At 48.7% G+C, this 27513-nt stretch overlaps 1 long non-coding RNA gene and 1 gene segment (V, D, J or C); one reads left to right on the forward strand and one right to left on the reverse strand.

Moving 5' to 3' along the window:
• Positions 1–5440: 5440 nt before the first annotated feature.
• On the reverse strand, positions 5441–19787 carry LOC119964975. Its single transcript, XR_005460402.1, has 2 exons — positions 19445–19787; positions 5441–6326 (listed from the first exon to the last, which is right to left on the reverse strand). It is a non-coding gene; the product is annotated as an uncharacterized LOC119964975 (long non-coding RNA).
• On the forward strand, positions 17890–27426 carry LOC119964969. The segment is given in 4 exon segments: positions 17890–18288; positions 18475–18771; positions 19200–19232; positions 26348–27426. Coding segments are annotated over 4 exon segments (708 nt in total).
• The last annotated feature ends 87 nt before the right edge of the window (positions 27427–27513 follow it).

Raw genomic sequence — 27513 nt, forward strand, 5'->3', positions numbered from 1 at the left:
TGGGGGAGCGGATCTGTGGCCGGGCGACAAGAAGGTTTATTTCTTCTCGCCAGTGAATGAGATCTATTCACGTCTTCATTTCTTTATTGTGGAGAGGTCCCTGTTGCCGGGGGCTCGGGGAGCAGAATATTCTGCGATTGTTATTTCAGGTTGTGCCCCACACCTGGTGGATGTGGTGCTGGAGAAGGGGCGGCCCAATGGCCAGTCTGCAGTTTAGATTTTGGGCTGATAACAGATCTGGGGTTTTGTGTGAGGGTGGCAAAGGCGATTAATAAGAATGTTGGGTTTAATAGAAATGGGGAGGTCTCGTCCTCGGTGCAATGGGAGGTGTTGAGGATGGTGAGAGATAATTGCACATAAGGTGCAGGCTGATAGGGAGCTGAGGGAGGAGCGGCAGTGGCTGGTGGATGGAATTCTGGAGGTGGAAGGTAAATATGCAGAGGACCCGGTCATGATATGTGTATTGACTGGGATGTAAAGGGATAGCAAGTTAATGATAATGATTCATACCACTAGAGGGAACCACAGAACATTCATATATATATCATGTGACTTGGGGATTCTGGGATTAGAAGATTAAGAAGATTAGATAATGAGACGATTAGATCGTGAGGTGTGAGAGAGAGCAGTTGTATTCGTGAGAGTTCTATAAATTAGAGATTGTATAGTTTAATACAATAGCCTTCTACTTTATGAATGTGAATGAATCTTAGTTATTCGTGTAAATAAATTCATAGTTTTGTTTGTCAACAAAGCTTTATGTTCTTTGTTCAACACTACGCATCCGAGCCATCCAGGTAAAGCAGAATAGAGAACATGACAGATCCCACCCCTGAACTATTGGCTAGTGGGAAGAATCTTCAGATACTGTTTAATCTGGGGACTACGGATAAGGCGGTGCACCAACTACGGAGGGCTGGGGCGGGGTGTGGGGGCGATGTATGAATATGGGGAGAAGGCCAGTCACTTGTTGGCTGGCCAGTTGAGAGGGCAAGCAGCTTCCCGAGAGATTGTTCAGGTGTGGGGTATGGGAGATGGGTTAGTGGTCACGTCTGAAATGATGAATGGGGCATTTGAGGTGTTCTATGAGAGGTTGTATAGGTCGGAACAGCCAGAGGACAAATCGGACTTGGGGAAGTTTTTAGAAGGGTTGGAGTCTCCTACATTGGATGAGGAAGATCGGGAAGATGAGAAAAGCCTTTGGGAGCAGAGGAAGTTCAACAGGCAATCGGAAGCAAGGTGCCGGGGGTTCCTGATGGAATTTTATTAAAAGTTTGCTGACCGGCTGATACTGCTGCTAATGCAGGGATTTGAGGACTCAATGGTTTGGGGGTCACTCCCAGATGATGATGCAGGAATCTATCTCCGTCATTCTGAAGATGGATAAGGACCTGATGGATTGCAGATCGAATCGGCCAATCTCTTTAGTGAATGTGGATGTTAAGACCCTGGCGATGATGCTGGATTGGAGGAGTGTCTCCTGAGTATTGTTGGGAAGGATCGAACAGGGTTTTGTGAAGTGTAGGCTGTTGTCCACTAATGTGTGGCTCCTGTTAAATGTGGTTCTGTCCCCGCTGGAAGAGGGGAGGGTGGTACAGGAGGACATTGTGACGCTGGTGCAGAAAAGACATTCAGTAAGGTAGAGTGGAGCAATTTGCTTGAGGTGTTGGAGCGGTTTGGGATTGGGCCCAGTTTGTGTCGTGGGTAGAGTCTGGTATAAAGGGAATCGAAGGCTTGGGCCCAGCTTGTGCCGTGGGTGGAGTCTGGTATACAGGGAATCTAAGGCTTGGGCCCAGCTTGTGCCGTGGGTGGAGTCTGGTATACAGGGAATCTAAGGCTGGGGCCCAGCTTGTGTTGTGGGTAGAGTCTGGTATACAGGGAATCTACGGTTTGGGCCCAGCTTGTGTTGTGGGTGGAGTCTGGTATACAGGGAATCTAAGGCTTGGGCCCAGCTTGTGTCGTGGGCAGAGTCTGGTATACAGGGAATCTGAGGCTTGGGCCCAGCTTGTGTTGTGGGTGGAGTCTGGTATACAGGGAATCTAATGCTTGGGCCCAGCTTGTGCCGTGGGTGGAGCCTGGTATACAGGGAATCTAAGGCTTGTGTTCACACGAATAGTATGAGTTTGAATTCTCTGCAATTGTACAGGGGAACGAGGCAGGGGTGCCCGATGCCCCTTCTCTTATTTGCTTTGGCGATAGAGCCCTTGGCCATCTCATTGAGGAATTGGTGGGAGTGGCGGGGATAGTGAGGGGGGCGGGGTAGGGGGGGGGGTAGGGTGTCCCTGTATGCTGATGACTTGTTACTGTAAGTTTCAGACCCGGTTCCTACAATAGGCAGTATAATGGCTCTTCTGAAGTGGTTTGGCATGTTATCTGGGTACAAATTGAATCTTGAGAAGATTGAGTGTTTTTCAGTTACCTTCTCGGAGAAGGGAGTTAATCGGTAGGGTTGCAATTTCTCAGAATCACAGAATCCCTACAGTGAAGCAGGAGGCCATTCGGCCCATCGAGTCTGCACTGACCCTGGAAAGAGGCTCCACCCAAGCCCATTTCCCCGCTCTATCCCAATACCCCTTAACCAAACCTGCAGGTCCCTGGACACTAAAGGGCAATTTACCATGGCCTAACCTGCACGTCTTTGGACTGTGGGAGAAAACCAGAGCACCCAGAGGAACCCCACACAGACACGGGAAGAATGTGCTTAAAGCATTTTTTGTGGGGGTAGAGAGCCTAATTTTGTCCTTTGTTTGGGCCATTGTAGGTTGGAATGATTTGGTGAACGGTTCTGCAGAGGGACCGGCAATCTGGGGGCTTGGCAGTGCTGAGTCTCAGCTTGTATTATTGGGCAACAAGTACAGAGAAAATGTTGGGCTGGTGTGGGGACCAGGAGGCTGTTTGGGTGAGGGTGGAATCTGGTTCATGTCAGGGATCGGGGCAGTGGATACTGGCCCATTCTCTCCAGGGGAATATTCATGCAACCCAGTGGTGGTCGTGACGTCGATAATATGGCTGCAATTCCGGCAGCATTTTAAGTGAGGTAGGATGTTGAAGTTGGCACCGATTTGTTGATCGCCACATGTCTCAGCCGGCAAGGCTGGATGGCAGAGTTTGAGGATGGGTGGGCAACAGGGGGGATGGCCCGGGGAATTTGATTCTGCAGGAGTGGTTTGTGAGCCCGGAGGAGCTATCAGAGAGGGTTGGGACTTTGCCAGGAAGGTCTCCCCCTTATTGCCGGTGGTGCTGCCAGCTTTATTGTTGGAGAGGATTCTGTCACTCACGGGGATGGAAGAAGGGAGCGCCAAAGGGATTTACAGGAGGATAAGGGTGGAGGAAACTGCATCCCTGGTGGTGGCTAACTCCAAGTGGGAGGAAGAGTTGGGGGTGGAATTGGATGAGGGCCTTGTGTAGGATGCTTCTTCGTCATACACGAGGCTTGGGCTGACACCGTTGAAGATGGTGCCCAAGACACACTTAACCAGGACTAGGATGAGTCGGTGTTTGTGGGGGTGGAATGTAAATATGAGTGTTGTGGGAGGGTCCGGAAAATTATGTGCATATCCTGAGCTGGTGAGGGATTCCTTCTTCAGCACCATCAAAACCATTTACCCTAACATACTGAATTCCACAAGAAACATACAACTCTCAATCCATCTTAAAATTAGCATGGCAGAAAGTAGGACTTGCTCAACAGAACAGATTTGGCTCCTGTTAGAACCCCTTCAGACTCTGGCTGAATATCTTCAAAACTTTGATTCATCTGGCATGTTTTAGCTTCTTCCTTGTCCTCAGATAAGACTTTACTGCTTTAAATATTATTACTCTTTTTACAACTATCCGGCTGGGAGAGAATTATGAACTCAGTGTCAGCCAGATCAGATTCAACTTCTCTCCAAAGCTTTTACAAAAACTCTTTCTCAATCCCTTAGCTCCACCCAGTAATGACATCATCTCCCCAAGCTGAAAAATAAATTAACTCTCCAGGTTGAAAGCACATTAACTTCCCAGAGAATTTCCCCAGTCAAACCAGAGTGCATTAGCCCAGATTGAAAACACATTCCTCTGGTCGGCACTGTAGCACAATGGTTACCATTGTTGCTTCACAGCATCAGGGACCTGGGTTTGATTCCCGGCTTGGATCACTGTCTGTGCAGAGTCTGCACGTTCTTCATGTGTCTGTGTGAGCTTCCTCCAAGTGCTCCGGTTTCCTCCCACAGTCCAAAGATGTGCAGGTTAGGTGGATTTGCCGTGCAAAATTGCCCTTAGTGTCCAAAAAGGTTAGGTAGGTAATTGGGTTATGGTGGAGATGTGGGCTCATGTAGTGTGCTCTTTCCAAGGGTCGGTGTAGACTCGATGGGCTGAATGGCCTCCTTGTGTAATGTGGATTCTATGATTCTCTGTTCAATTTCACCTTTTGGCTCCTAAAAGCCCCCAAGCAAAGCAAAGCAAAATCCTTTTAAAATCATGACCTCTACAGTCAAACACTATAACTCCAGTCTTTTAACCTTTAAGATTTCAACCAATAAGATCAGGATGAGGTTGGTCAAATAGTCGGTCACTTCCAGGCTCCCCATTGTAACATCCCATAATGTCACTTTGGCTTTCTCCACTTCTAATTACCCCATCCTGGGGCAGTGACATGGCAGCTGGGCACTGAGTGTGTTTCTGATAGCCACAGATTGACAAATTAAAACATCTCGAATGTCTACAGCCAAGCCGATTAACAACATTTATACATTGCTCTGGGCAATACTGTCCCTCAAATTCTGCCACCCAAAGAAGGGGGGGCAGATTAGTCCATACCACCATAATGTCCATTCCTGAGTTGGATACAGATAACAGAATTGTCCCCACACCTAAGCTGGTGTTGGGCAATCCCTTTATGTCCACATTTCCAGCTGGGTCATTAGTGTAAAGGTCGGGACAATGCTACCCGAGTCACATTGTTCCCTTCTGATAATTTAACCTGAATGACAGTTTCCCGGTTACCTTGATCATTTAAAAAATTGTTTTCTTACTCTTCAGACCACATTAACCATTTCATGTCAAAGGGGGAGGGGTATCTATCTCCGGATCTTTGCTTTATCTCCCCCTGCCTGGTTCCAATGTTACAGCTGAGGGGCAGATTATCAATTTTAGTTCTCAAATAAAGTTTGTATGTTGTGTCCTTTTTCCCAAATTCATCTCTGAGCCATCGAGCAGGATTCTCCGACCCCCGCCGTGTCAGAGAATCCCCGGGGCGGCGTGAATCCCGCCCCGACGCCAGCTGCCGTATTCTCTGCTGTTGGTTTTTGTGCGGGGGCGGGATTCCCGCCACGCCGGTCGGGGGCCGGACAATAAAGTGTTCCCCTGTGAGGAGAGGTGAGAATCCCTTTCAGAGTCTCACTGAGGTTCGAAGCTGCACTCTGGACATTACAGGAATGAGCGACTGACATTTGATTTTGATTTGATTTATTTATTGTCACGTGTGCCGAGGTACAGTGGAAAGTATTGTTCTGTGGACAGTCCAGGCAGATGCATGAATACATAGAACATGTTATTAATACACAATGTAAATACATAGACACTGGGTGCAGCATACAGAATATAGTCCTACAACTATAGAGAAGAAGCATAGCAACATCAATTCAGTCCATAAGAGAGCCATTCAGGGGTCTGGTAACAGCGGGGAAGCATAATGATTATAATGTGACAATGATAATTTATAATATATAAAATTAATTTCTAAGAGTGATAGTATTGAAAGGAAGAAAGATGACTTTATTGAAAGGAGAAGCACTTTGTATATATCTGAGGAAAAGAAGACAGACTGATCTTTATTTAAACACAAACAAGAACCACAATTTGGTCGGTTCCACCACAGCTCCTCCAAAATTGGTGCCCACGTTACTGTCCCCTCAGTAAACTCTTTACCAAGTCACTGAGTAATCCCAGTGGGTGGGCACTATGGTCAGTCAATCCGTTTCTGACCCTTCCTCCTGACGTCCGTGGATGACTATTCCACCCCAGCACTGAGTCTCTGAAGCAATGTCTCTTTAAACTGGATTTCTGGCTCCATTCCAGTATCGTGAAGCCTGCCACACAATCTTTCCCCAAACAAATCTCAGCTCTTCTCAGTTCCTCTCACAGGGAGCTCAAGGTGAAGCAGACTTTGTCATATTCAGCTTGTTTACGGAGCTCTTGATGGTGTTTTCCCATCTGTCATCAATCAGGTGTTATGTCCATCAATGAAACTTCATCTTCTGATGCTTCAGGTGACCACAGCAGATAAGATTACTCAGCGACTTGCTCTGTAATCCAAGGTCACAGAATGCCGGAGAACAACACTTCTAATCAACAAAAACAACTTATTTTAATATTCTAGTTTGAGAAAGTGGAAAAACAAATGATTAGTCGAAACACCAGCTGTGTGGCCAGTACAGAGAGAAAACAAGATTGAGAAAAACAGGTCACTGCTGATTATTATTGATTAATTAATCAAAGTACAATCATAGCTGGGTTAAGATCAGTGTTTATCAAGTCAGAAAATACAAAATCACTTCAAATATTAAAATCAAAGCAGAGCTGAAATAAAATGTAAAATACAAAATTGCAAAATCATGCTGATCCATAGCCGAAACTGTTACCCCCAATGCCTCCACCACGACCACCACCTGTGTGGTGTCGGTCTGGGTGGCATGCATGACTGGCACCACCCCCTGCTCCTGCAGGCGGATGGACTCCTCCACCTCCGCCCGCAGGTGCTGGACGCCCACCATCATCCCCTCTTGTAGTCCCTGGGTCTCTGACTGCAGCTGCACTATGGCTGGGACTGGATGTTCCAGGAGCTCGGGACCCATCAGGACGGCAGCTGGTTCCTGGGGCTGGCCTGCCCACCGACCATCCGGCCCCTCGGCTGCTCCTACCTCCACCTACTGTACCGGATACGATGGGTGGTGCTCACCAGATAGTGTCCCAGGAGCCTCTTCACTAATGGCAGTCTCTGGGCTGGTGGAGGGTGTTGGAGACAGCTGTGACGGAAAGTCAGTGTACATTTGGGGCATATATTTGTCATGGGGATCCGCAACTAAGCAGGGTTTCACTTGCTCGCCTGCCACCGAACTCCACCTCGCCGACCTCCGTTTCCTCTGGGCCACCGACCACGTCCAGTGCTCTCTGCTCAGGCACGGTGATGGGCCACAGTTCTGGTGGTTCCCCTCCTGGCTACTCCTGCTCCCAGCTGTGGTGGGCAGCCTTCGCCTTGCGGAGGAGAATCAGGGCGCGAACACAAACAGAAAAACTGTTCAGCATTCTGACACGTACAGCTCAGGTGTTGGGTAGATGGTGGGCTCAGTGGCCAGGGCACCCGGCCATGGCAGCTGGCATGTGGGGCAGGGTGAGGGTTCGGCTGTCCCCTGGGGGGAGGGCCCGGGTACGGGTATATTCAGGGGACGGGGTTAGTGCCAGGGGCACACCGCTGCTGACTCACCCTTGCTGCCCTGAGGAGGATGTGGAATTTCTTCCTGCACTGCATGCCTCTGCCGCCTGTGCCCAGGCATGGCGAACGGCGGCACCTGCCGGCCTTCATCCCAGGCCGGGGTACAGGGTCATCCTTCTCTCCTGTACGGCGCTCATGAGGGTGTTCAGCTCAGCGTCCCTGTGCCATGGCACTGCTCTCCTTGCAGCCATCTTGTTGGCTGGGATGGTGTGTGTGTGGGGATGGATCGTTTCAGTGCGGCTGTGGCTTGTGAGCTTCATGTGCGCCAATCACGGACCCGGCTAATCCAGCACCATTTTGCATGGAATTGGTTGTGTTTCCCGTAGATATGGTGCTAGCCCATTTGAGGTAGCTGAATCGGTGCAGCTGTTGCGCCATTTTTCCTGTCGCAAAACGCCACTGCTTCCACGTCGGCACTTAGTCTCAAAATCAGAGAATCCAGCCCACAGTCTCAGAAAGAAAGGAAAATTCCGGAATGATCAGCACCAATCAGCATTGAGCATCCATTGAGACCCGGGAATATAAAGTAGTCCTTTGGCTGACAGCCAAGTCCATCAAGAGATGGCATTACTGAAGTCAGAGCGACAGCACAGCCTGCTGGGGGATGTTCATTTTTATATTAATAGGGAAGTACATCTTAAAGGCATTGGCCCGAGTAATTGTCCAGGAGGAAAAATGATTAAAGCCAAAAACAATCAGAAATTACAAAGGAAAACAAGGGACACACAAGGATTTCCAAAATGATCCTTACAGCACCAGCCATCAAACTAGCAAAGACAGGTATGATATCTGAGGAGAGGGACTGATATATGAGGAGAAGAACTGTCATATGAGGAGAAATTGACTCGGTTGAGATTGTTATCGCTTGAGTTCAGAAGAATGAGGGGGGATCTCACAGAGACTTATAAAATTCTAACAGGACTAGACAGGAAATGCAGGGAAGATGTTCCCGATAGTGGGTGTGTCCAGAACCAGGGGTCACAGTATGAGGATTCAGGGTAAACCATTTCGGACAGAGATGAGGAGACATTTCTTCACCCAAAGAGTGGTGATCCTGTGGAATTCATTACCACAGAAGTAGTTGATGTTAGCACATTGAATATATATAAGAGGTGGCTAGATATAGCACTTGGGGCGATGGGATCAAAGGTTATGGGGAGAAAGCATGATAAGGCTATTGAGTTGGATGGTCAGCCATGATCGTGATGAATGGTGGAGAAGGCTCGAAGGGCCAAAAGGCCTCCTCCTGCTCCTATATTCTATGTATCTCTGTAATCTGTCTACAGACTGAGGATAAAAGAGTTTGGTAACATCATGCTGACCAACTACTATCTTCACAAAGTGAATTACTGAATCTTCACCAGAGATATTCATATCGGAACGTATGGACAGTGATACATCAGAACCGAGACCAATTACACAGGAAATTACAGAATCTGTCACTTCAGAATCTTCAATATCAACAGACACAGGGGCTGGGTTCATTTGTCAAGAATTACCAACAACAAGTGAACAGGAAGACACTTTGGACCCCAAGGCAGGGATTCTCCCCGACCTGGCGGGGCGGGGGGTCCCGCGGGATGGAGCGGCGTGAACCACTCCGGCGTCTGGCCGCCCCAAAGATGCGGATTTCTCCGCACCTTTAGGGGCCAAGCCCTAACCTTGAGGGGCGATCATTTCACTCATTTTCCTCCTAAAAACCATCATCTCAAACTCCCGGACAGTGAATTGTGTCACTCACCTATCTGTCCCTTCCCTCATCTGTCTCTACTCTGCTCAAGTCTTTCACTCGTCTCCTCCCTGTTTGTGAAACCTCTCCTTCTGTGTAATCGGCACATTCCAATTCTCGGGGGGAGTGGCTGATCTTTACGATGTGGAGGATTTGGGGGGGTTCAGGTCGGGGTCAAAGATGAGGCCAATGTTGTAAAGAGTCTGGTTGAGCAGCAGACAGTGCTCAGGGAGAGAGATGGAGTTTGTATCGGGAGCTGAAGACGATGGCTTTGATCTTCCCAATTTGTTTCCCAGTGAGCCTGGCTCCTCAGTCCTGACTGCTCTTAGCTGCTGTTCTTGTCACTGATTGGACAGTTATTGTTAGAGATTCAGACCACAGCAGAAACCCCCAGTGTAAAAAATAACAGCAAAGACTGTCAGATCGGAAGATTGAAACATAACCAACAGAGGAAGTGAAAGAAGGGGCTCAGAGCAGCTGGATGTTTGTTACTGACACGGGAGAAAACTGTGAACCGTGTCCGCTACCTCGAATCTTCCAGCACAGAAGGAGGCCATTCTGCCCATCGTGCTGTGACTTACCCAATTAGTCCCACTCCCCCTCTCTATCCCCATAACCCAGCCAATCTTTCCCTTTCAGGGATATCTCCAATTGCCTCTTGTAGACCTGGGTCCACAGCACGAGACTGTCCCTAACCTGGCTCCAAATTGGCATCTCATTCATTCATTGGAAGACAAAATGCCTGGGCTGGGAAATGGAGCTCAGGGCTCCGAACATTCCCTCTCCCCTCCTGAGGGACAACTCATGCTGGGATACAGTTCCATGGAGCCCCACAGCACAATGTGGGGGAGGCCGTGGTGTAGTGGTAATGTCACTGGACTAGTAATCCAGAGGCCCAGGCTAATGCTCTGGTCACAGGTTCAAATCCCACCATGGCAGCTGGTGGAATTTAAATTAAATGAATAAATCTGGAATTAAAAGCTCGTCTCATTAATGGTGACCATTGTTGTTTGTTGTTTGTTGGTTGTTGTAAAAACCCATCTGGTCAACTAATGTCCTTTAGGGAAGGGAATCTGCCGTCCTTACCTGGTCTGGCCTACATGTGACTCCAGACCCACAGCAATGTGGTTGACTCTGAAATAGCCACTCAGTTGTATCAAACCGCTGAAAATTCTAAAAGGAATGAAACCGAACAGACCACCCGGCATCGACATAGACCCCGGAAACAACAACGGCAAACCCAGCCCTGTCGACCCTGCAAAGTCCTCCTTCCTGATATCTGGGGGCTTGTGTTAGAATTGGGAGAGCTGTCCCACAGACTAGTCAGCAACAGCCTGACATAGTCACACTCACAGAATCATACCTTACAGATAATGTCCCAGACACCACCATCACCATCCCTGGGTATGTCCTGTCTCACCGGCAGGACAGGCCCAGCAGGGGTGGGGGCACAGTGGTATACAGTCAGGAGGGAGTCACCCTGGGAATCCTCAACATTGAATCCAGACTCCATGTAGTCTCATGGTACCAGGTCAAACATGGACAAGGAAACCTCCTGCTGGTTACCATTTTCAGTCCCCACTCAGCTGATGAATGAATACTTCTCCACGTTAAACACCACTTGAATCAAACACCACTTGAATGAGGGTAGAAATGGTGCAAATTGTATTCTGGCTGGGGGACTTCAATGTCCATCAGTGTGTGGGTAGCATCATTACTGACCAAACTGTCCAGGTCCTAAAGGACATTATTGCTAGATTGTGGCTTCAGGTGGTGAGGGAACCAACAACAGGGAAAATCATACTTGACCCTATCCTCACCAACCTGCCTTCCATGAGGTATCTGTCCATGACTGTATGGGTAGAAGTGACCACCACACAGTCCTGCTGGAGACAAAATCCCGTCTTCACATTGAGGATACCCTCCATGGTTTTGTGTGGCATTACCCACTCTGCTAACTGGGATAGATTTCTAAAAGATATAGCAGCTTCAGCCAGACATCCATCAGGTACTATCAGCAGCAGCAGGATTGTGCTCAAACACAATTTGTAACCTCCTATCCCCATTCCCCCAATCCAGGGGATCAACATCTGGTTCAATGAAGATTGCAGGGGGGGCACGCGAGGAGCTACGCCATGCAGACTGAAAAATGAGGTGTCAACCTAGTGAAGCTACAGGACTACTTTCATGTCAAACAGCTTAAGCAGCGGGTCACAGACAGAGCAAAGGGATGAACCAATTTATTAGATCTAAGTTCTGCAGTCCTGCCTGATCCACTGGTGAATGGTGGTGGACAATAAACAACTCACTGGAGGAGGAGTCTCCACAAATATCCCCATCCTCAATGATGGAGGAACCCAGCTCATCTGTAGAACAGATCAGGCTGAGGCATTTGCAAACATCTTCAGTCAGAAGTGCCGAGTGGATGGCCCATCTCGGTCACCTGAAGTTCCCAGATGTCAGTCTTCACCCAATTGGATTCACTCCACGTGATATCAGGAAATGGTTGAAGGCACTGGATACTGCAACGGCTATGGGCCCTGACAATATTCTGGGAAGAGTACTGAGACTTATGCTCCAGAACTTTCCCCTAGCCAAGCTGTTCCAGTACAGATACAACACTGGCGTCTACCCAGCAATGTGGAAAATTGCCCAGGTATGTCCTGTACACAAGAAACAGGACAAATCCTATTCAGCCATTTGCTGCCCCGTCCATCTGCACTTCATCATCAGTGAAGTGATGGAAGGTGTCATTAACAGCGCGATCATGAACTGAAATGAAATGAAATGAAATGAAAATCGCTTATTGTCAGGAGTAGGCTTCAATGAAGTTACTGTGAAAAGCCCCTAGTCGCCACATTCCGGCGCCTGTCCGGGAGGCTGGTACAAGAATCGAACCGTGCTGCTGGACTGCTTGGTATGCTTTAAGAGCCAGCGATTTAGCTGAGTGAGCTAAACCAGCCCCTGTGGCACTTACTCAGCAATAACCTGCTGTCTGATTCTCCGTTTGGTATCCGCCAGGGTCACTCAGCTCCTGTGATGGAATAATCCCCACTTCCCTGGATGAGTGCAGTTCCAATAACACTCAAGAAGCTCCACACCATCCAGAACAAAGCAGTCGCATGATTGGCTCCCCATCCACCACCCTCGGTATTCACTCCCTCCACCACTGATGCACTGCAGCAACTCACCAAGGTTACTTCAACATCCTCTTCGAAACCACGCCCACTATCATCTAGAAGGACAAAGGCAGGAGACACATGGGAACACCACCACCTGGAAGTTCTCCTCCAAGACACTCACCATCCTGACTTGAAAATATATCGGCCGTTTGTTCACTATCGCTCGGTAACATTCCTGGGACTTTCTCCCTAACAGCACTGTAGGTGTACCTGCACCTCAGAGCTACAGCAGTTGAAGAAGGCAGCTCACCACCACCTTCTAAGAGGCAATTAGGGATGGGCTATGAATGATACTCTGACCAGCGACACCCACATCCCAGGAATGGAATCATTTCCAAAGTCCACCCTCACCCACTTTCCCATTCTGTGGATGTCTGGAGCCTGTCATTAGGATATTTAACTGCAGGAGCCATCATCACTTTTTCTAATTCTGTCCCCACCTGAAATCCCCTCACAACCTGCATTTATATAGTGCCTTAATGTATAAAACATCCCGAGATGTTTCACAGAGCGGCAGGAAGGAGAACGACAGAGGGAATGGGGGGACTTTATGAAGATTGAGCGAAGGCTCAGGTGAAACGTTTGATGGACTTGGGTGACCTGGAGAGGGGGAGGGTTTAAGGGTGTGAGTTCAGAGAGCAGGGCCTAGGTGTCTGAAGGCTATGGAAGTAATTAGAGGTCAGTGAGGTCAGGGGCAAGAGGCCAGAGATATCAGGATTTGTGCGACATTTGCTGTGAGACAGGGTGCGGACCCACTGCATTTGGGACAAGTTGGAGATTGTGGAGCGTGGATGAATGAAGCCGGGAGAGGACATCGGAATAATGGAGCTAGGAGGTAGAACAAGCAGGGATACAAGTTTCAGGTCCCTAATGAAGGATCCAGTGGGAAGGAGGCCCATGTTTACAGGCCCCTTTTGGAAGATCCAGTGGGAAAGAGGCCTATATTTACTGGCCCCTATTGGAGCATCCAGGAGGAAGGAGGCCCATGTATCCTGGTTCCTGTGGGAGGGTCCAGTGGGAAGGAGGCCCATGTTTACTGGTTCCTGTGGGAGGGTCCAGTGGGAAGGAGGCCCATGTTTTGGATTTGGATTTGTTTATTGCCACGAGTACCAAGGTGCAGTGAAAGGTATTGTTCTGTCCAGTCCAGGCAGATCATTCCAAACATGGAAAAAAAACATTCGGCATACATAAATACACAATGTAAACACAGGCATCGAGTGAAGCACACAGGAGTGTAGTACTACTCAGTAGAGAAGATGTGTGAAGAGATCAGATCAGTCCATAAGAGGGTCATTCAGGAGTCTGGTAACAGCGGGGAAGAAGCTGTTATTGAATCGGTTTGTGGTGTTCTCAGACCTTTGTATCTCCTGCCTGATAGAAGTGGTGAGAGTGAATAAGACAGATGAGCGGGGTCTTTGATTCTGCTGCCCCCTTTTTCAAGGCAGCAGGAGGTGTAGACAGAGTCAATGAATGGGAGGCGGGTTCGCGTGATGGACTGGGCTGTGTTCACGACTCCGTAGTTTTTAACGGTCTTGGGCCGAGCAGTTGCCATACCAGGCTGTGATGCAGCCCGATAGGATGCTTTCTATGGTGCATCTGTAAAAGTTGGTAAGAGTCAATGTGGAAATGCCGCATTTCCTTAGTTTCCTGAGGAAGTATAGGTGCTGTTGTGCTTTCTTGGTGGTAGCGTCGATGTGGGTGGACCAGGACAGATTTTTGGTGGTGAATTTGAAGCTGCTAACCATCTCCACCTCGACCCCGTTAATGCAGACAGGGGTGTGTACAGTACTTTGCTTCCTGAAGTCAATGACCAGCTCTTTAGTTTTGCTGACATTGAGGGAGAGATTGTTGTCATTACACCACTCCACGAGGTTCTCTATCTCCCTCCTGTACTCTGAGTCATCGTTGTTTGAGGCCAGACCCACTACGGTCGTGTCATTAGCAAACTTGTAGATTGAGTTTGAGCCATATTTTGCCACACAGTTGTGTGTGTATAGGGAGTATAGTAGGGGGGTAAGTATGCAAGTTTGCGAGGCACCGGTATTGAGGTCTATTGTGGAGGAGGTGTTGTTTTCTGGTCACCTCATTTTAGGAAGGATGTGGAAGCTTTGGAAAAGGTGCAAAGGAGATTTACCAGGATGTTGCCTGGAATGGAGAGTAGGTCATACGAGGAAAGGTTGAGGGTGCTACGCCTTTTCTCATTAGAACGGAGAAGGATGAGGGACAACTTGATAGAGGTTTATAAGATGATCAGGGGAATAGATAGATTAGACAGTCAGAGACTTTTTCCCCGGGTGGAACACACCATTACAAGGGGACATAAATTTAAGATAAATGGTGGAAGATATAGAGGGGATGTCAGAGGTAGGTTCTTTACCCAGAGAGTAGTGGGGGCATGGAATGCACTGCCTGTGGTAGTAGTTGAGTCGGAAACGTTAGGGACCTTCAAGCGGCTATTGGATAGGTACTTGGATTAGGGTAGAATAATGGAGTGTAGGTTAACTTCTTAAGGGCAGCACGGTAGCATTGTGGATAGCACAATTGCTTCACAGCTCCAGGGTCCCAAGTTCGATTTCGACTCGGGTCACTGTCTGTGTGGAGTCTGCACATCCTCCCCGTGACTGCGTGGGTTTCCTCCGGGTACTCCGGTTTCCTCCCACAGTCCAAAGATGTGCAGGTTGGGTGGATTGGCCATGACAAATTGTCCACAATTCTATGATTAACCTAGGGCAAAAGTTCGGTGTAACATCGTGGGCCGAAGGGCCTGTTCTGTGCTGTATTTCTCTATCTATCTATCCTTACTGGGTAAGGAATTCAAGGACCTAGGTGCTGAGGGAGGAGCCAAGTCCAGGGTTTTATAGCTTTGATAAGAGCTTGGCTGAAATGATGGTGTTTACTGGTCCCTATTGGAGGGTCAGTGGGAAGGAGGCCCATGTTTTCTGGTCCCCATTGGAGGGTCCAGTGGGAAGGAGGCCCTTGTTTACTGGTCCCAGTTGGAGGGTCCAGTGGGAAGGAGGCCCATGTTTGCTGGTCCCTATTGGAGGGTCCAGTGGGAAGGAGGCCCATGTTTACTGGTCCCTATTGGAGGATCCAGTGGGAAGGAGGCCCATGTTTACTGATCCCTATTGGAGGGTCCAGTGGGAAGGAGGCCCATGTTTACTGGTCCCTATTGGAGGGTCAGTGGGAAGGAGGCCCATGTTTACTTGTCCCTACTGGAGGAGCCAGTGGGAAGGAGGCCCATGTTTACTGGTCCCTATTGGAGGGTCCAGTGGGAAGGAGGCCCGTGTTTACTGGTCCCTATTGGAGAATCCAGTGGGAAGGAGGCCCATGTTCACAGGTCCCTATTGGAGGATCCTGTAGGAAGGAGGCCCATGTTTACTGGTCCCTATTGGCGGGCCCAGTGGGAAGGAGGCCCACGTTTACTGGTCCCTATTGGAGGGTCCAGTGGGAAGGAGGCCCATGCTTACTGGTCCCTATTGGAGGGTCAGTTAGGACATGGACACCATGGTTGATATGGAGGATGGTTCCTTTATGTTGTAAATGTGTGGTTATCCAACCCTCATCCCAGTTAAACACCAGGACCCAGAGACTGACCATAGAAGGGGAAGGAGGGGGGAAGGGATCTGAATGTGTTCTGAATGGACAGCATGTATCAGTGGCTCAGTCTCTGTCCCTCCAACTCACACTAATGGGATGAGAATCTCCTCTCTCTGCTGGGCCTCCATGAAATGAGGGGAACGATTCTCCAATCACAGGACAGAGTGTCCGCGCCTTGGTGAACGCCGTCGCACGGGCACTAGCGATTCTGGACCCCAAAGGGGGCCAGCACGGCACTGGAGTGGTTCATGCCATTCCAGCCTCACTTCCTGGCGTGCAATCTGGGCGGCGCCAACCCGCGCATGCGCGGTGGCTTTACAGAACGCGCTGGCCTTGACGCAACATGGCGTGGGGGTTCTGGGGTCGGACGCGCAACAACGTATGCCCGGGAGGAGGGGGAGAGGCCGGCCGACCAATCGGTGGGCCCCGATCGCGGGCCAGACCCCATCGGAAGCCCCCCCCGTGGACAGAGCCCCCTTCCCCACGCCACAGGCCGCACCCCGACCCTTCGCGCAGAGTTCCCATCGACAGCGACCAGGTGTGGACGGTGCCGGCAAGCCTGTGCTTTTTCCACGTGGCCGCTCGGACCATTCGTGCCGGAGAATCGGCGGCCCGGCCTCGTACAGCGGCTCGGGGCGGGGCTGGGTGAATTGCGCCCGCGGTTTGTGTCCAAACCAGTGCCTACTGAGAATAGGCCAACAGCACAGAACTGCTCTTAATCTGACAATAGTCTGTCAGTCTGACTGAGCGAGGTCACAGCACGGTCAATGTGGGAATTTAAAAACAATTTGTTCATGGGGTGTGGATGTCGCTGGCTGGGTCAGCATTTATTCCCATTCCTGAGAGCATTCACGAGTCAACCACATTGCTGTGGGTCTGGAATCACATTTAAACCAGAACACAGGTAAGGATGACAGATTTCCTTCCCTATTGGACATCAGTGTATCAAATGAGTTTTAACGACAATGGTTTCATGGTCAGCGTTAGACTTTTAATTTTAGATATTTATTATTGAAATCAAATTTTACCATCAGCCACGGTGGGATTTGAACCCTGGTCCTCAGAGCAGGTCCCCTGGGTCTCTGGATTACACGTCCAGCGACAATACCACTATAGCAATGCCTCCCAAATAGGACCCAAGGGAAGCATTTAACTGTGATCCACCTGGGAGAGTGTGGGATAGAGAGAGCGAGGAACAGACTGTGACAGAGAGAGAGAGGGAAGCATTTAACTGTGATCCACCTGGGAGAGTGTGGGGAAGAGAGCGAGGAACAGACTGTGACAGAGAGAGAGAGGGAAGCATTTAACTGTGATCCACCTGGGAGAGTGTGGGAAAGAGAGAGCGAGGAACAGACTGTGACAGAGAGAGAGAGAGAGGGAAGCATTTCACTGTGATCCACCTGGGAGAGTGTGGGACAGAGAGAGTGAGGAGCAGACTGTGACAGAGAGAGAGAGAGGGAAGCATTTAACTGTGATCCGCCTGGGAGAGTGTGGGAAAGAGAGAGCGAGGAACAGACTGTGGCAGAGAGAGAGAGAGAGAGGGAAGCATTTAACTGTGATCCATCTGGGAGAGTGTGGGAAAGGGAGAGCGAGGAGCAGACTGTGACAGAGAGAGAAAGGGGGGGGGGGGGAAGCATTTAACTGTGATCCACCTGGGAGAGTGTGGGAAAGAGAGAGTGAGGAGGAGACTGTGACACAGAGAGAGAGAGAGGGGGGGGGGGGGAGCATTTAACTGCTGCACCAGCACTCAAAGTGTTACAATCAAAGTAAAAACACCTGTTATAGAAATCAGTTCGAGAATTACAGAACGATGGAGAGTGGGAGAGAGAGAGAAAAAGAGGAGGAGGGAGAAAGAGAGAGAGAGAGGAAGAGAGATAGATAGGAAAGATAATATATGGAGAGTCAGAGAGAGGGAGATGGAGGGAGGCAGAGGCAGAGAGGGTGGAGTAGAGAGGGAGAGACAGAGAGAGATGATTGAGAAACTGATAGGTAGGCCAAAGTGGAGAGGAAGTGAGAGAGAGCAGAGACTGAGGGACACTGAGGGAGTGAGTGAGAGAGAGCAGAGACTGAGGGACACTAAGGGAGCGAGTGAGAGAGAAGAAGAGGAAGTGAAGGTGCTGACGTGGTGTCTCTGCCTCATACCATTTACATACTGAGGAACGGGCAGTCAGACTCTCACAGGCTGCAGCTTTATAAAGCAGAGCCCAGTGAAGGGAGAGTTTATCAGTAACCAGGCACAGGGACAGGAGCAGACACCATGATTTCAGCCATCCAGCTGATCTGGCCTCTGGCATTCTGCATCGCAGGTACAAATCTCTCTCCTTCCACCTTGAATATTTTCCTGCTCTCCATTTCAATCCAATTCTACTGACTTGTGATTGAAGGGAAAATGCTGAAAGCAGAGGAACAGTCAGTGTCTCCAACAATATCTCATTGTACAGGCTCTTTCTGTGACAGTTCTTACTTCACTCTGTTTCTCTATTATCCCTCAGGTATCAGTGGAGACATCATCATGACCCAGTCTCCCTCGGTGCTGTCAGTGAGCCTGGGACAGACCGCGACCATCACCTGTACGGCCAGTCAAGGCATTGATAATAATATCGAGTGGTTCCAACAGCGAGAAGGTCAGAAACCGGCTCTGCTGATCTACGAGGCATCAATCCGGTTCACAGGAATATCCGACCGATTCACCGGCAGTCAATCTGGAACACGATTCACCCTGACAATCAGCAATGTACAGAATGAGGATGTCGCTGATTATTTTTGTGCACAACGGCAAAGCTACCCCATACACAGTGACACAGAGCCTTACAAAAACCTCAATACGCACAGTCCCACCTCCTGTACTGACACATCCCACAGTTTTATATAATATATAATAAATACAGGTTAGGAAACTGAACAAATGATTCTCACCGTCCACTGCACACTCCAGTCCCTGTGGTGTCCACAGCTCACTGAAGGCCTCAAGTTTCCATCTTACTCTCTGTGTCCACGTATGAAGAGCAGCTGAAAGATTTATCATCTAAAATTAGAATTCTCTACTCTCCCAACAAAGCACAGAGACATTGAGAGAAACAGAGTGAGAAAGAGTGAGAGAGAAAGACATGAGTGAGTGAGAGACAGAGAGAGAGACAGAGAGAGTGTGAGAGTGAGTGAGTGAAGCAGAGAGCAGAGGTTTTTGTACAGCCCCTGCACTGGAAGCTGTCAGTGTGGCTTACGTTCGGTAAAGGAACCAAGCTCAGACTGAGTAAGTAAACCCCAATCCTCCGTTATTAACCTTTTCAATACTGAAACTTTCTCAAACACAAATGCTGAATAGTTGAAGGTGTTAGTGAGGAGCTGCAGTGAATGAAATGGTTCATTGAAGAACACTGTGTAGAACAGGGTGCCCAGCTGTATTTCTTTAGTTCCATTCCCCCCCTTTAAGCAGCAAGATATAAGTAAGCAGCTTTTACCCACCGTGTGGAGGAGATCTGGACGTTTGCAGACTGTGTTCACATTCCTGGACCATGGAGTGAAATCACTCACTAGACTCCTGTCAGTCTGTGTGTGACAGACACGGGCAGAGTTTGATGTGAGCTCTGGCTCCCTGTCACACTCTCTGATATAACTGATCACAGCAGCAGCAGCAGCACAGTGAGACACCGAGGTCCCACTTCCCCCAGCTTTAACTCTGCTCTCTCCACTCCCTGCTTATCTCTTAGCAAAGTTCTGATGACAAACAGGTCCAGCAGGGCTCACAATCCAGTGGCTTCAGTGTTCCAGGCTTTTGGGGAGACTCTCAGTTACTTTCTCTTTGGGTCGAGTTCAGTCTGATATTTATTCCTGATCCAATATTCCTGAAAATCCCTGGAGATATTTTTATTGTTTGATGTGATGTGTGATCTCTGGCTGGGTCAGCATTTATTGCCCATCCCTAATTGCCCTTGAACTGAGTGTCTTGCTCGGCCATTCCAGAGGACATTTCAGAATCAACACATTACTGAGGACCTGGAGTCACTTGTAGGCCGGACAAGGTCAGGATGGCAGGTTCCCACTTCAGACCCACACATCCCATAATGGGGGCTGGATTGTCCGATTTTCAGGCTATACCCTGACACCGGCGTGGGATCGGTGGCATTTTGCGAAAGGAAATTCAGCGCAAAATGGCCACCAATCCTCCATATGGTGGGGGGCTAGCAGGCAGGTAGCGTAGTGCACCTGGCTCTAGCTATCGATACAGCTGGAGAATTGCAGGGTCCATGGCCGCGCATGCGCACGGCTGCGCCGTTCAACATGGCGCCGGCCACACATGGATCCGGCCTGCCAAATAGTGCTCCTTCTTTGGGCGGCTCGCAACACCTGACCACCCCCAACTGTTCTCCCAGTGTGGTGAATGTAACTCTGTAATTCACACTCTGATATATATATGAGACCGTACGATTGTAAGCGCAGTTGCGTTTCCCGACCACTAGGGGGAGTAGCTCTGGGAATGCTTAGCAGTTTGTACAGGGCTCCTCCCTTGGCCCTGCCCACTGCTCCTCCCCCTGGACTGCTGTATAAATATCGATGCCCAGAGCCAGCCGACCAGTTCATCGAGAGTTCAACGTGTAACAGGCTGGCTCTGTAGTAAGTAGATTAAAACCACTGTTCATATCTCAAAGCACGTGTCTAGTGAATTGATGGTCTCATCACCCAGCTCCTGCCAAAGATCCCCCAGCCAGGGGATCAGCTCTCCCCCGACGTCGGCGGTGCTGGACTCAGTCCGTAGCCGCCACGGTGAGATCCCGACATATAATAGCATGAGAGACCCACGCTGTCAAGAACTCGGCCGGTCGGGGGCGGAGGATCGTTGGGGGGGAGGGCGTCAGGCAACATCCTGAAGCCGTCCATACAGCAGTACACTGCTTTGGAGAGGGCGGAGCATCGCGAAACGGCGCCGCCCCCGATTTAGGATCGAACATTGATTCTCTGGCCGATCGCTGAACAAGATTTCGGTATCAGTGACCGGAGAGTCATGCCCAGGAACTTTAAAAATGGCCTGAACTCCACTTTCCTGTCGGTCCCCATAACCCTTGACCCCCTCATCAATCAAAAATCTGTCTAATTCAGCCTTGAATATATTGAATGTCCCAGCATGCACTGCTCGCTGGGAAAGAGAATTCCAAAAACTAACGACCCTCTGAGAGAAGAAATTCCTCCTCACTCCGCCTTTAATGGAGATCCCTTATTTTTAAACTGTACCCACTAATTCTAGATTCCCCACGAGGGGAAACATTCTCTCAGCATGCACCCTGTCAAGCTCCCTCGGAATCTTATATATTTCAATAAGATCACCTCTCATTCTGCAATGAGTACAGACCCAACCAGCTCAACCTTTCCTCATCAGACATTCCATTCCTCAGTGGAATCAGCCCAGTGAACCTTCTCTGAACTGCTTCCAATGTCCAAATATCCATCCTTAAGTAAGGAGACCAACACTGTGCTTAGTACTCACGGTGTAGTCTCCCCAATGTGCTGTATCGATGGAGCAAGGCTTCCCGACTTTTATACTCCATCCCCCCGTGTAATAAAGGACAACATTCCATTGACCTTCCTAATCACTTGCTGTACCTGCAGTTTAAACTTTCTGTGATTCATACACAAGGACACCCAGATCCCTCTGTACCACAGCTTTCTGCAGTCTCTCTCCATGTCAATAATATTCTGCTTTTCTATTCTCCCTAACAAAGTCGCTTATTGTCACGAGTAGGCTTTAATGAAGTTACTGTGAAAAGCCCCTAGTCGCCACATTCCGGCGCCTTCCCGTACCTGCCTCCCGGACAGGCGCCGGAATGTGGCGACTCGGGGCTTTTCACAGTAACTTCATTGAAGCCTACTCGTGACAATAAGCGATTTTCATTTCATTTTCATTTCAAGTGGACAAGCTCACATTTCCCCACATTATACTCCATCTGTCAAATGTTCTCCCCACTCACTGAACCTATCAATATCCCTTTTCAGACTCTGTATCCTCCTCACAACTTGCTTTCCTACCTATCATTTTATCATCAGTACTCATCATTTCCACCAAACTTTGTGTCGTCCGCAAACTTACTAATCAGACCAGTTACATTTTCCTCCAAATCATTTATATATACTACGAACTGCTGATTAACAACTGATCTTGTATCAATTGCCAATTGTGGAAGAGATTTTCAAATCTCTACCATCCTTTGAGTGAAGAAGTGGGGCGAAATTCTCCGCTCCCGCGAAAAATTGGGAAGGCAGTCGTGAACTCGGCCGAGTTTCACGATGGCCTCGGAGGCCGCTCCTCTCACCTTATTCACCCCCACCCGGGGGGCTAGGAGCGGCCGCCGGGGGGCGCGCCGAGAGTGACGCGACGGCAGCGCCTATGTGACGTCAGCCGCGCATGCGCAGGTTGGCCGGCTCCAACCCGCGCATGCGCAGCTGGCATCATGACGGCTAACGCTCAAACCCGCACATGCGCGGTTGCCGTCTTCCCCTCCGCTGCCCCGCAAGACATGGCAGATTGATCTTGCGGGGCAGCGGAGGGGAAAGAGTGCGTCCCTTTGAGACGCCGGCCCAACGATCGGTAGGCACCAATCGCGGGCCAGTCCCCTCCCGAGCACGGCAGTGGTGCTCACTCCCCTCTCCGCCCCCCACAAGCTTCAATCCAGCTTTTGGCGCCATGTTCACGGCGGCAGCGACCAGGTGTGGTTGCCGCCATCATGAACCGGTCGAGAACGGCAGGCCACTCGGCCCATCTCGCGTGAAAAACGGCGAGAGACGATTCTTCCGAGCGGGGGGTGGGAGAATCGCGGGGGGCGCCAGGGGGGCATGTCGTGAGTCGCCCGGCCCTCCCGCAATTCTCCCACCCGGCGTGGGGAGCGGAGAATCACGCCCGTGGTTCCTAACATCGCTTCTGAACGGTCCAGACTTAATCTTTAAACTCTGTTCCCTAGTTCTAGAATCTCCAACCAGTGGAAATAGTCTATCTTTATCTATCCTGTGTTTTCCTGTCAACATCTTGAAGATTTTGATCAGATTCCCCCTTAACCATCTAAATTCTGAAGAAAACTGGCCTAATCTGTGCAGTCAATCCTCACAACCTAACCCCTTAAATCCAGATATAATTCTTATAACCATACGTTGCACAACCCCAAGGCCAAAATGTCCTTCCTAAAGTGTGGTACCCAGAATTTGAAGACCTACTCATTGCCCCTACTTTCTGATGTCTTCTATTTATCCAATTTCCCAGCCAAGTCAGTAATGTTCCTACAATTCCGTGGGGTTCTACCTTAGTAAACAGTCTCTTATGTGAGACTTCATCAAATGTCTTCTGGAAGTTCATATAAGCAACATCCTGACACATTCCCCTGGCGACTAACTTAGTCACCTCTTCAAAATTCACAAATTATATCAGGCGTGACCTACCTGTCATCAACCCATGCTGGCTCTCCCTGATTAACTGAAATTTCTTTGAGGTGTTCAGATTCCCTATCCTTGATTATGGACTCCAATAATTTTCCCACCACAAATGTGAGGCTGACAGGTCTGTAAATCCTTGGTTTTCCTCGATCCTCCTTCTTAAAAAGCAGAATGACATGAGCAATTTTCCAATTCAGAGGGATGACTCCTGAATCTAGGGAACTCTGAATGATTATAGTTAGGACATCTACCATGTGCTCATCTATTCCTCGGATGGAAACCGTCGGGTCCTGGGGATTTTTCACTTTTTACTTCCATTAATTTCCTGATTATCGATGTTTTACGCACGTTAATTCTATTTAGTCCTGTCCCTGATCCACAATTAATGTTGTCGGGACTTCCAGCAAGCTACCCTCCTTTTCTACTAGAAATACTGAAGCAAAGTAATTATTCAACATGTTTGCCATTTCATAGGATCATAGAATCATAGGCTCCCTGCAGTGCAGAAGGAGGCCATTTGGCCCATTGAGTCTACACCGACCCTCTGAAAGAGCACCGTAACGAGGCACAATCTCCCACCCTACATCGTAACCCCACCTAGGGGCATTTTAGCAAAGCCAATCCACCTAACCTGCACATGTTTGGACTGTGGGAGGAAACAGGTGCACCCGGAGGAAACCCATGCAAACTCCACACAGTCACCCGAGGTTGGAATCGAACCCGGGTCCCTGGCTCTGTGAGGCAGCAATGCTTCTATACAGTAGTCCCCCGTTATACCGCGCCCCGCAATACCGCGGTTCGCGATATACGGCGGGGGGGCTTATGGACCCCAACTTACTTGCACTGGGACGGAGCTGGGGCAACTTCAGGCTTCCAGTCGGGGAGCGGATTATTTTTAGCAAACAAGCCCGCTGACAGCAGCGAGAGTGATGGGCTGCATTCAGGAAGGGGAACCCTTACTCGCGGGCATTGGGGAGTGGGCTCAGTTTTAAAGCTTGGATGTTGACATCTGCAGTCACTTGCCCTGTGGTCTCTGCTCCGCTTCGAACAGTCTGTACGCCTCCAGGCGCGGTGTTGCGAGGCTTTTTCTCTGTACTCCTTCAAAATGTATGATGTCCAAATCCTGTTTCTCAAATTACAGAATTCCTGTCTCCACACTTCTACCCTGCGTTGTTGCTGATGATACGTTTATATGCATACTCACCATATGCATACTTTAGTTTAAGTTTATATAGTTTAAAATTCCAAATGACTGTTCGTATGAGTTTTGAATGATAAAATGATCCGCGGCTCGGGTGTAACGCGGGTGGCTGTCTTGGACCCCAACACCCGCGTTATAACGGGGGACTACTGTATTCCACTATTCTTCAGTTGTTTTACCCATTAGCAGAATTTCCTAGTTTACTGTGGACAGTCTCTGTCTCATCTCATTCAAGTCGGCCTTACCTAAATCGAAACTTCTTGCTGCTGATTTGGGCTTTTCACTTTCAAACATTCCATTGAACTTGAATATGCTATGATCACAATTTGATAAATGTTCACTCAGATTAGGTGACTAACTAAATCCGACTCATTACTAAATCCAATATTGCTGTCTGTTCCCTTGTTACATCCAGGACACATTGCTGTAGGAAATTGTCCCTGACACACTGGAAATATTCACTACCTTTCAGACAGGTGCTTGACTGCCTGCCCCAATCGATGTTAAAGTTAAAAGCCTCCATTAATAGTACTTTGCCTTTGCTACACGCTTGTCTAATTTCTGCACAATCGAGCACTTCTGACCTTATACCAGGGGTCTGTGCACAACAGCTTTCACTTTTAGATCCTTTACTGTTCCTATTTATAAACACAGAGACATGAATATACACAGGGAAGATAAATAAATACAGAGAACACAAATACACACGGAGCATACAAATATACACAGAGCACACACATATACACGGAGCACACATATACATACGGAGCACACAAATATACACAGAGCACATACACAGAATACACACATATACACGGAGCACACAAATATACATAGAGCACACAAATACACACAGAATGCACAAACATACACAGAGCACACAAATATACAGAGCACACAAATATACACAGAGCACACAGATATACACAGAGCACACAAATATACACGGAGCATACAAATATACACTGAGCACACAAATATACACAGAGCACACAAATATACACAGAACACACAAATATACACAGAGCACACAATATACACAGAACACACAAATATACACAGAACACACAAATATACACAGAGCACACAATATACACAGAACACACAAATATACACAGAGCACACAATATACACAGAACGCACAAATATACACAGAGCAGACGAGAGTCCAGAATACACATGTTTGTACATCGAACACAGAAAAATTTACACACACTACAAACATAGAAAAAACAATGCATTAATATACACTACATTCCGATTGTTTCTGACAAACCCTGAATTTAGTATCAACACCTCAAATATAAATGCAAAGTCCAAATGTTGAATGTAAGCTGTGAACAGCAGAGATCCCGGCACTGATCCTTGGGGAACACCACTTCCCACCTTCTGCCACTCTGAAAATCCACCCTTTACTCCCACTACTGTATCTGCTTTCTGTCTTGAAGACAGCGAGCAATCCATTCCGTCACTTATCCCCGACTCCACATCCTCTGACTTATTTGTTAATTTATTCTGGGGCACTTTACCGAAGGTCTTTTGAAAAATCCAAGTAAATTACATCTACTGGATTCCCAGCATCTACTCTCGCTGTTACCTCCTCAAAATATTCAATCAGGTTCGTCAGGAAATATTTTCCCATCTGAAATCTATGCTGCCTGTATTCTAATGTATAATCAGCAGACAGAACACTCAAATGTACACAGGATTCACAAATACACAACAATTAAATTCCTTCTCTTCTTTTCCAGGCAGAAAAAATTCACAACCCACACTGACCCTGCTGCCCCCCTCCCTAGAGGAGGTCAAGACCAAGGGCACTGCCACCCTGGTGTGCCTTGCCAATCACTTCTATCCTGATGAGCTGGTGGTGGAGTGGAAGAAGGATGGTGCAGCCATTTCGGATGGGGTTCAGACCAGCAACTACCTGCGAGCTTCTGACAACACCTACAGCGTCAGCAGCCTGCTGACCCTCTCTGGCTCTGCCTGGGAGTCCAACGCCAGCTTCTCCTGCGCCCTCACCCACGTGAGCCTCTCCTCTGCCCTCAGCAAGAGCATCAGGAGATCAGAATGTGCGTAGAGTGTTAGAGACAGTCCACAGAGGAGACACAACTTTAAATAGGACAGGGGTGAGCTGGGAGGGCAAAGGTCATTGTCAGCACTGAATTACAACTCACTTCCTTCTCGGGACTGGGTCTGAGACACTTCTGAGGGTCAGGGGTTAAGGCAGGTTTTGGGATAGTGTAGAGGGGTCTTTAATCTGTGTCTAACCCCATGCTGTACCTGTCCTGGGGCATTTGATGGGGACAGTGTAGAGGCAGCTTTAAGCTGTATCTAACCCTGTGCTGTACCTGTTCTGGGAGTATTGATTGGGACAGTGTGGAGTGAGCTTTACTCTGTATCTAACCCCGTGCTGTACCTGTCCTGGGAGTGTTTGATGGGACAGTATAGAGGGAGCTTTACTCTGTATCTAACCCTGTGCTGTACCTGTCCTGGGAATGTTTGATGGGACAGTGCAGACTCGTGATGCCAAGTAAAACCTCTCTAAGATGCTGAAGACTGTCAGCTGTATTAAAATAATGTGACCCTCTGAAGTCCCTGCTTCAGGAAACCAGACCTCCTTTCTGCTCACCCTGCAGTTACAATTTAAGGTTTCGTCACTGTTTAAAGGGACAGGATTCTCATGTTATTGAGAAAATCTCCACAAGTGTTTTAATAAACCTCCATTCTCCCTGTGAATTTCTCCAGCTTCCTCTGGCTGGGCTGTTTATTCAAGTCTTTCTTCTGACAATGTAAATCTGTAAAAGGTAATAAACATTAAGAATATTCAGTCTGTGTCTCGTGTGTGCTTTGGAAATGTCCCTCCCCCCCATCAGCTGATTGGCTGCATTTCAGCAAATGATTGTCATGATTGGCT

The sequence above is a fragment of the Scyliorhinus canicula genome, chromosome 4 (assembly GCF_902713615.1).
Source record: "Scyliorhinus canicula chromosome 4, sScyCan1.1, whole genome shotgun sequence".
In the NCBI taxonomy this organism is placed as follows: domain Eukaryota; kingdom Metazoa; phylum Chordata; class Chondrichthyes; order Carcharhiniformes; family Scyliorhinidae; genus Scyliorhinus; species Scyliorhinus canicula.